Source organism: Haliotis asinina, chromosome 10 (genome assembly GCF_037392515.1).
Source record: "Haliotis asinina isolate JCU_RB_2024 chromosome 10, JCU_Hal_asi_v2, whole genome shotgun sequence".
Classification (NCBI taxonomy): domain Eukaryota; kingdom Metazoa; phylum Mollusca; class Gastropoda; order Lepetellida; family Haliotidae; genus Haliotis; species Haliotis asinina.
The window spans coordinates 6,313,001-6,323,813 of NC_090289.1; the positions used below are offsets into that span (position 1 = coordinate 6,313,001).

Below are 10,813 nucleotides of genomic sequence, written 5' to 3' on the forward strand. Positions count from 1 at the left end.
AGAGTCTATGTTTTTGTCCTCAGCACACCTTTGAACAGTTTGGAAATATAATGCAAATTCTGAATCAGATAAATTCTTACAAAGTTCACAGCAAACGATGGTAAGTTTGCATGAAGGACATAATATATGAGGATCAACTGCCGATGGCCGTAATCTACATTGGGAGCACGATTTCATCAACTGAGACCAAATCTGAGTTGATGAAAATGTGTCCAAAACGTATGAAAATTTATATATTTCAATAATAATATCATGATGATAATAAATACAATCCAAAAAACCGAATACTACACAATTTAGTTTACTGGACTGACAAACTTATCGCCATATCAGGGCCCAAAGTGCCTCCAACCATCCTTGTCAGGCGATGAAGGAGAGAATGACAACCATGGCTGGTCATGTGACTGTGTTGTGGGAAAGGGAGGCTTCCAGGGGGAGAGTATATTATAAATCTGCTTCAAGGGATTACAAGTGTTCCACTATCTTCGCATAGAGGGAGGAGATAATCATAATAAGCATGACTCGGGAAAAACTTGTACACAAGTAATGTCTTGATGGGTGTAAAAACAATAGTAATAACAAATGGAGCCAATCTTCTGGTTGAGAGATTGTGGAACATAACTTCATAGACTGCTTACTTGGTCACAGAATTACCAATTACGGAATAAGTGACATAATTCAGCATAATACTGCTACATGAACCCTGCCCTTTCACATCGACATGATTGAACTTGAACAACATACCAGGCAAGTTGATTTGGCGGAGACTTTGATTTGGTGTTGAATTCACAATAACACTTCTGAAACAACAAAACAAATGGTATTACAACTAATAATCATATCACAAATAATTTTTAAAATCCTAGCAATAAATGCATAATTGATACAGTATTACCAAACGTTAAATGAGTGAATGTTATCTTGCTATCTTGAGTGTATATTATCATGTAATCATACCATGACATGTGACGTTGTTCATTTTATCAATCACTGGTTTACCAAAGCAAGACTATTCTTAACAGGCATATCTCACTGAAATATTGAGTGCAATGTTAACAGTAAACAAGCATTGGACATTATGGATATACTCTGCCTAAGAAACTCCCATGATGATGTGTTCAACAGATACCTGTACCTGTAAGTCTGACGAGCCAATCCATATCATCCCAGTCTGTGTGAAGAGAGCAAGATACTTGTTGTTGAAGGACAGTGCCATGGCAACATATGCCTCGACCTCAGATTCAACCTCTGGCGACTGTGGACATGATATCATCACTCTAAAGAAGGTTGGATACACTTGCTATCATGAACACTCAAATCAAATACTAGCACTGGAAGATGGCCTGCTTACATGGAAGGAAGCAAACCTTCCCTGGACAGCGGGACTCTAATGACTCATGGTTGTCGTCATGGACAGCAACCAGAGGCAGAATAACTGCACTTTTGTCAAAAACTTGCCTCATGGACACTATAACAAAAACACAGCACCATCAGACTCACAGACCTTGTTGACCAAGCTCTCCTTACCAAGAGTGGTCTCCATGTCCACTACTGATGAGGTCGATGTAAAGTTCAGAGGGTCTAGAAAAGCTGAGATGCTCAGATTGACCCGACCACAATTCAGTCCCTGTTCCCGTTTGCTCTTGGCCTGACCACGGAGTGCTGAGGTAAGTGGTAGCTCCTGATACTGTTCCCTCTGAGTAACCTGCTCCTGACATCATTCCCATGAGTAACCTGTGCCCTACATTGTGCTCCATGAGTAACCTATTCCTGATATTGTTCCTATGAGTTACCTGCTCCTGATATTGTCCCCATGAGTTACCTGCTCCTGATATCGTCTTCAGCAGTTACCTGCTCCTGATATTGTTCCCCATGAGTAAACTGCTCCTGGTATTGTCCCAAAGAGTTACCTGCTCCTGATATTGTACTCCATGATGCAATCTGCACTTGATATTGTACTCCATGCGTAAACTGCTCCTGATATTGTGTTCCATATTGTCCCCATGAGTTACCTGCTCCTGATATTGTACTCCAGGAGTTACCTGCTCCTGATATTGTTCCTCCTGATTCGTGTGCTCCTGATATTGTCCCCATGAGTTACCTGCTCCTGATATTGTCCTCCATGATCTACAAGGAAGAGTTGGTCATTCTTGGCAACAAGGGCTAGAGACTTCCGCTCTATGTTGATGATGGTCCAGCTACTGGGGAGAGAGTTCAGGCCTGGAAAAAAAACAAACCATAAAACATAAAAGAGCACCACAGCTGATTCTTAAATCAAAACGTTGATCTGTGTTGTTCACATATAATTCTAACAAGTATCTTTGACCACAGACACTGATGTGCACCTTAAATGTACAGTTTATTTACAGTTCTTTTCCTGTATCATCCCAGAGTTACATTGAGAAAAATATACAAACCACACTTCAGAGAACTAAAAGGAAATTAAAGAAAACATATTGCTTATAAACAAAGTCTGCATGCATGTCCCTCTGAAAATGAAAGATTTTTATACCTGGGACTTCAGCCAGCTTCCTGACACGGGGATCTTCAGCATTGGTGATAAGGAATATCCTGAATGCTGTTGTCATGACAGCGATTCCAGTGCCTTGGAAACTGTTAAATATTTTGCAGTCTAAGAGTTTCACATCCTTTGCTTCCTAGAGAAGATAAAGAAATCAGTTTAATGAAACATTTAAATGGTATACAGATGTATGCAAGCGACACACATACACAATACAACACAACTATACTGGCTATTGGTGTGGTGACATGCATCTGGCAGCTGTGGCCCTTGCATGAATCTTCTCTCCTCTCTCTAATAATGTTCAGCAAACATTCCAATAATCCATTGGTGTTTGTTAAGACTTCTTTCATTGTGATGCTCACAAGCACAACAGCAATACAAATATATTTGTTGCTGGTGTGGTGACATTCATGAATATATACAGATACTGCTTGTACAAATATGTAATTTTCTGAATAAAACTGATATTTTATACATATCGTGACTCATGCTTAATTGCTTATCTCCTCTTCCTGGCGAAGGTAGTGGAACACTTGGAATCCCTTGAAGTTCCCTTCTAAAAGAAGCGGACGTAAAATTCACACTCACCCATGTATTACCTCCCTTCCTATGCACATGGTCAGCTGATCGGCCATGATACTTTACTCTCTCCCATAATCGCACGACACAAGAATACAAGAATTCAGCATGTCTGTGAGGGGCAGCTGGGGGGTTCTTTCGTCATGAGTCAGGATAAGTATAATATATCCTTATCCCTATCCTTTTCCTTATCCTGACTCATGCTTAATTGCTTACAGAATCAAAAGGAAACAGTGCTGGGTCAGACCATGCTGGATTCTGCTGTCTGTTCCAAATTACGTCCAATAATTTCCCCCCTAACGGGCACTTGTGACGGCAATAATTCAGTCCTATTCTTCTCATATTCATTGTAGATTTTGGGGGAATCACATCCATTTGAACTTGTCTTCCATAGAAGGCTTTGTTGACTGGCACGTGATGACATCAAAAGTAGCTAGCGTCCTGCTAGTTTCTGATGCAACTAAATGTCAAGATATAGCAATCAAGACTAGTTGCAACCTTTCTCCATGTTCAAATATCTTCATAATGAATACAAATCACTCATGCTATTCTGTTCAAGACGTGTGCATAGACTTTCCACCATTATACTCTGCAGAGCATCTGGCTTCCATAAGTCACTTGATAAATCGGGTGAGTTAAGTCAGCGTCGTTGGGGAACTGTTAGTTGCTGAGCAAAAACAAGAAGCCCAAACTGATGAATGCCAGAGACATCCCCTGTGGCTATGTCTCATAGATAATGGTTGGTAAACACTGTGTTTGACTTCCAAAAGCAGCCCTCCATTATAGCTGATAGCGAGCAATTCCCATGTTGCGCAAGTGTAAAGGCCAAGGCTCTGACTTTGTGTGGGTTGGACGCTCACGGAGGATACAATCCTGCTGCTTTATATGCTCTCAGTATAACAGTTCTAATCCACACTGAGATAGTGTTGCGGGATACTTCCGTGGGTGTCTCAGTAGATATCGGGATAACTACGCGCTTGAACCGTTGTCTTCTAGACTTGGTACGTGCAATGTATATTTTCAATGCTCTGACTGGACATAATGATAAATCTTGCGTATCATGACTTCCTAAGATTGAAGACAAGGCCGGTATATGGAATTGTCTATCCGGTTAACCTGGTAGTTGATTCTTTGCTATGAAATCCCATCTTAGACCCAAATGAGCTGTTTCTTGGTGACTTGTATCAAACTTCGTTCGATTAAAATCTAGAGCATGAATTTCTGACATTCTTGCAGCTGTAGCCAGGGCAAGTAAAAATAGCGTCTTTTGAATCCACATTTCAATTGAAGTCCGATCAAGTGTTTCACATGCATCACTTGTAAAATGTTGGAGTACAATATTTAGGTCCCACGCTGGAGTTCAAAATATGTGTTGTTGATCTTCCAACTTGAACGAATGTAGTAAGGCAAGAAGCTCTGGTACTTTAGTCAGTTTGGTCCCTGTTCCCATGGTGATGACTGAGCTGAGAGCTGGTAAGTATGTAGATAATGTAGAACCTCTCAGGCCGTAGAATGATGTAAATAGCTTAAATAATCTGCTATTTGAGGATGAGTCATCTTGTTCGCTGAAAATCACTATTTCCTTATGTCTAAAAATGTTTCCACTTGTCGTCATAAAGCTTTTACTTGAAGATTCAGACTGTTGACTAAGTTGAACAGTTGAAACGTTAGGTGTAGTAGAGGTAGATCTCGTTGACCCTTGTTTGTCTATGTAAAAAGCTACTGTTGAGTTGTGAGTGTGGATCAGTAATAACTTGTCTCTCAATGCTGTCGAACAGGACAAATTGTATGGATAACAACTTCTTTATTGTGTGATTGCGACGTTTTGGTGCAGATTCTTGTACCGTTGTCAAGCAGGAAATAAGAAGTTATCCATACAATTTGTCCTATTTGCAGACCATTCATGATCCAAGATGCGACTTTTGAGTCCGAAAATAGGGTTTCCTCCAGTAACAAATCATGATGTGTCCAAGTTTGTTCTTCCTAGAGTAAGACGAATTCATAGATTGCCGACGATCCTCAGTGTGTGAGTCTAAGTCCGAAGGGGAGGATGACTGCATACGGTGTCTTCTATGACTAGGGGAGACTGAAGGAGACCTTCCCCGTTGATGAGTCTATCCAAGAGTGCACTCATGCGAGCACGTGACATCACTCACCCACATATAACTACTCGTGCGAGTGCACTCACTCGGCGTGGGTGTATCCTTCTCTGTACTGCGACCCGATGACCAGGACCTGGATCTTCTGGAGTGGGTGCGTGAATGCATGCACCTCTTCTTCATCATCAGACGTGAGTGCAGGTCTAGATGTATGCTCTCGTTGATTCTCAGTCTACATCGTTGACGATTGCAGTCATCTTTCCTCTTCCAACCGTCTCAGTTGTTGAAATATGTGTTAGAAAAAGGCACAATAATCACAATAATAATAATAATAAATATATACAAGCCAAAAACCGCATACAACACAAATATAGTTAGAAAAACCAAAAGAATGAAAGACTTATCGCCGTATACGGGAGCCTGGCTGCCTCTAGGCACCCTCATCGGGTGATAGGGAGAGAGTGAAGTATCATGGCTGATCAGCTGACCATGTGCATAGGAAGGGAGGTAATACATGGGTGAGTGTGAATTTTACGTCCACTTCTTTTAGAAGAGAACTTCAAGGGATTTCAGGTGTTCTACTACCTTCGCCAGGAAGAGGAGATAAGCAATTAAGCATGAGTCAGGATAAAGAAAAATATTTGAGATTACTAATTATTTTTAAGACCAATCTCTTGGGAGAACAAAACTGTCAGAGGCAAACATGTGTTACAGAAAATACTGAATATATTCAAGATTAAAAGCATTTAAGATGTGCTTTTGTAATCATACACATTAGTCAGCATTAATAAAAAATAATTATGAACAGATTCAAAAACTCTAAATATTTTGAGGGTATAAATTATATACACTGTAAACATAAAGCTTTTAACACATGAGGAAAAGAAAATGAAGACAGATAATATAAATATCAAGGAAACAAGCTATGCACAAACCTGTCCCATCCCAAATGTTCTCTTGAAGTTGAGGAAAATGTCATACACCAGCACAACTCCATCATCCTGCACACACAGCAACTCCTCCGTCACTGTCCAGCCTATCTGTATCACATGGCCACTGTTCCACTGAAAACAAAAACATACTGTGGAGGAACCCAGCAGGACTATGGGTGGTTAAAATGGGGCTTCATGTTGCTGCAGTTACTCAGTGTGTGGCTGCATTTACTAGTTGGACTAACGTTTTTTCATAGGGTGAGCCCAATACGATACCATGACACAGTTTACAATGGAACCGCTCTGATACAGTCTGCTGACAGCGAGTTGACCAGATCATGCCAAGTGACAAGCACAATAACAAGTCCCCAAGTGCATCTATTAATTTGGGGGGATGATACGACCAGAGTGCACTATCCTTTCACTCTCCATCCACTAGACAGCTGATTTGGGCTGAGAACAAATGTTCTATCTGTGAGACATGAAGGCGGTCTCAGATCAGATTCTCTATTGACCAGACATGGAACTAGTCTCAGGACAGATTCTCTGTCCACTGTTGACTCTCTAGCAGATGTATGTGCAGCAGTCAACAAGTGAGTGAGTGAGTGAGTTTAGTTTTACGCCGCACTCAGCAATATTCCAGCTATATGGCGGCGGTCTGTAAATAATCAAGTCTGGACCAGACAATCCAGTGATCAACATCATGAACATCGATCTGCGCACTTGGGAACCGATGACATGTGTCAACCAGGTCAGCGAGCCTGACCACTCGATCCCGTTAGTCGCCTCTTACGACAAGCATAGTCACCTTTTATGGCAAGCATGGGTTGCTGAAGGCCTATTCTACCCCGGGACCTTCACGGGTCAGCAGTCAACAAAATGAAATCGGCAGGACATGGCGTGCAGAGCAAAATTGTGGACTATGTTAAACGCAGTTAAGTGTTATATTGTTGAAATTGTTGTGATTGTTAAACATGTTCTAGATAATGTATTTGAACAATGAAATCAGAATTTTATTGTCAATGTACAAGAATAAAAATATGTAGCCCATGTATATACGTGTCTCTTCATCTCTATAAGCCAATATGGCGGTCAAACGTGAATAACGAACAACGGATATAGCGAACTAAATCCCTTGGTCCCTTGGAGTTCGTTATATCCGTGTTCTACTGTATATCATAATCACTTCCAAAATGTAAACAGAACAGGATTATCCCCTAATTATGCCTCTCAGTAAATAACAGGCATGGAATAATCGATGTCACAAGGTGAGAGTTTTGTCACCCAACAAGTGACACAAGATTTTCTGCACATCCGCCATATACATGTATAACATTCAACAGGTGAAGTCTGAAAGGTGGCTCTCACTGATCTGATGATAAATTTTAGCAATAGCCTGAATTAAAATTAAATTGTCATTTAAACAAAAAATGCATTTTCATAATTGTAAATGAAAAGTCAAAGATTTTCCCATACACAATATGTCCAGACAAAACACTGATCCATGTGGACTGACATTAGTCCATCGATACTTGGAATGAGTGAGTGAGTGAGTTTACTTTTAAGTAACTCATAGCAATATTCCAGCAATATCACAGCCGACATCAGAAATGGACTTCACACATTGTACACATGTGGGGAATCAAACCTTGTCTTCGGTGTGATGAGCAAACACTTAAAGGTCACATGCAACGTAAAACACAACTTTGCAGATTCTGGTACCTTTCGGTATGCATTTACCGAAACAAATCATAAAAAATGCCAATTCAACCTATAAAGTTGAAAAAAAGCCCGCGAAATCGGAGTTCAAACGTTTCACTAAATTCCCCCCAGCGCTGGGGGGAAAACTGGTTTCAACAGCTGTGCTGCACTGTGCCTGTGACGCATGCGTAATGAATAGGTTAGCGGAGCTTGAAACAGTATGCATGCCCAGCGTCTGAGGTTGTGAGCAGGAGTCTAATCTTGGTTGTGTGCACAAACAAGTAAATAATCTACTCGTTACGTAAAAAAAACTTGTTGATTGTGGTAAGCAGTCTCTGTCACAGAGAAAGCTCAGTGTCTGGTTTATTCACACCTATATGTCTGCCTGCCTGTCTGCTAAAGACAACATGCAATACACAGCTTCGATCATTGACCACTCAACACCTATCAGACTATACGACATAAAGAAAATAAGTTGATTTATGACTCGTGCACCCGAGTCCTGTGTCTGCCACATTATGTAATTAGGCAGACACGTGACATGTTTTTATGTCTGTGGGTTGCAAACATACTACATTCATTTTTTTCGGATGACTGGATCTGATGGAAACTGGTGCAAACTCTTGTCAGTTTCAAGTCCTGCTTTGTACTTGGACGAATGACAGATTCCAGCCACGCAGTAGTTTACCATCTCTACTGACATGATTTTTGATTGGATCGAGCGCAAATTCAGAGAACATGTATTTTCCAAACCCAACATCTCTATATACATTCTTCATGGATAACGACTTCTTTTAGTGTATATGATTTTGTTTGACAGCAGAATATGAATCCATACTGAAACAACGCATCAAGTACACAAAAAGAAGTTGTTATCCATACAGAATCTTACTTTCTTGTGACTGGCTACACTTCTAAAATGCCCATCAAACAGATCATCTTTCTGTACACACAATGAACCCTCAGCATATCAGCAAATGAAACAGCCAATCGGAAGCCGTTGTTACACTTGAGTGCATATCCACCCGCTATGACTGGGTTCGGTCTCCCGAGGGCTTCGTTTCGAGGGAAGTAAGCCCAAGTACAAAATATTGCACTTTTGAATCGCGATTGTAGGCTTATAATTTTGTTTATTTGTTTTTTTAAAAGCAGCAATGTATATTATATGTCATGAATACTAGTAAGTGATAAATGTGTTTTAATTATGTTTGATTTTTTGGTTGCATGTGACCTTTAACCAACTAGGTTACCTCGCCGCCCAACCATTGATAGTATGATGGAAAGAGATGTTATGATATTGTTGTGACTGTATTTATGTCATTGTAAACTGTTGTCATATTTGTATGAATGTCACATCATATTGTTGACATGATGTTATAAATGTCATAATACCATATCACAGTCATTCCTTGTAGGGATGCTATGATATGGTGGGATGAATGTGACTGTTATCTTATTACATTCATAATTTTATGTAAGAAATATATTATATAGTTATGGCTGTATGAATGACATATCATATTTTATAGCTAAATTGGATAGAATTATCATTAAAATGCCCGCACGCTATCAGAAATGAGCGGTCCACTGTAACTTGATAATGCCCGCAAAATACTTGACGACATGCCATTATCAAGCCCATTGTAAGGTGATGTCATAAGTACCTAAGCTGTTGATGTTCAATCACCTACAACTCTTTTGCGCATGAGTTGATTATTTACTATATTTCTGACTCACATTTTCCATAATGCACTTTCTTGCTGGTGCCAACCATTGCAATTGTACCATAAAGTACAACATGCAGCAATGAAAACAATGGCGGCTGGTAGTATGGGCAAAGGTCAAGTTTGAATGTCATCACTTTAAATAGTGACGCAATCTGTTTTGTTCTATGACATGTTCATATTTGTAAAAGGTGTGTCAGTGACCTCCATCATTTGTTGTTACAGTAAATGCTTCAAATCTGATGTCATTGTTTTTATTCTTACTTCATTAAAAATTCTATTCACTTTAGCTATATTCATGGTATCTCTGTTTTTCAGGGCATTGTCATCTGCAGGAGCCCTCGGTCTTTTCACTGCACTCCTTCATCAGAAAGTTAATGAAAGACCTCAAGCTTCTGTAAATGATAGTCCCCTGAAAAAGAGGGTTACCCTTATAACAATTGTGGATGTAGGTTGTTCGGATATTATATTACTGTCACAGTGGTAGGAATTGTTGTAACAAGGTATATACTGTTATACATGTGATTATAAAACCATTCTTAATATGCTTACAGTTTCTTCAAAGTCACTTTTTGCAATTTTGTACAATATCGTACTTACCCTGAGTTGACTGAGAAGTTTCCCTGCAGTATTGTAAACACTGATGATGGGCTTGACATTTGTTGTCACCCTGCCGGACTTGCTCTCATCCCTCATAAGGGCTGAAGTAAAGAAAAGAACAGCACTAAAACCTTATCATCATGGCTGAGCTCAGTTGAACTCTTTAGTCATCTTTATCTTAAGAGACCTATAACAACAACCTATGTTACATTACTTACAATAAACGAGTTTGTTCGGATTAAATCCATTTTGAACAATATTTCAGCTGTACCAAAACATGACAGCTAACTGTAAGAAGAAAGTCTGATTGTTACATATTGCTGGCATGTGTGGGAAAAAACATGAATCATAATCAGGGTAAATTATTGATTTAAACTGCTAAATCAAGTTTTCTCTGAAGAGCCACAACTGATGTCTGAAAATAATTCTAACTACATGTGTTGACCTAACACGGTCTTGCTTTGTATTGTGTACTTATGCCATGAGTTATCACAATTTCAGAAAGGACCTATATCATAAACTTTTCTCTGAGTTTTTACCAATGGGTCCACCGTATGGCGCTGCAGCCACTGTACATTTTGACAGATCCACCAGACCACTCCATTCCATAGAGTATAACTCGCATTTTCTTGAAAAATAAAGAATACATTCACA

General features: G+C 39.7%; 1 protein-coding gene across 1 annotated transcript in view; it reads right to left on the reverse strand.

Moving 5' to 3' along the window:
- LOC137297624 (vacuolar protein sorting-associated protein 16 homolog) overlaps positions 1-10,813 on the reverse strand; it is a 31,284-nt gene that overhangs the window by 19,884 nt on the left and 587 nt on the right. The window contains exons 2-8 of the mRNA XM_067829499.1: positions 10,699-10,787; positions 10,160-10,260; positions 6,138-6,266; positions 2,513-2,657; positions 2,102-2,220; positions 1,136-1,255; positions 745-800 (exon numbers count right to left, since the gene is read on the reverse strand). Coding sequence (XP_067685600.1) covers positions 745-800; positions 1,136-1,255; positions 2,102-2,220; positions 2,513-2,657; positions 6,138-6,266; positions 10,160-10,260; positions 10,699-10,787 — 759 coding nt within the window. The remainder of the gene's footprint in view (positions 1-744; positions 801-1,135; positions 1,256-2,101; positions 2,221-2,512; positions 2,658-6,137; positions 6,267-10,159; positions 10,261-10,698; positions 10,788-10,813) is intronic.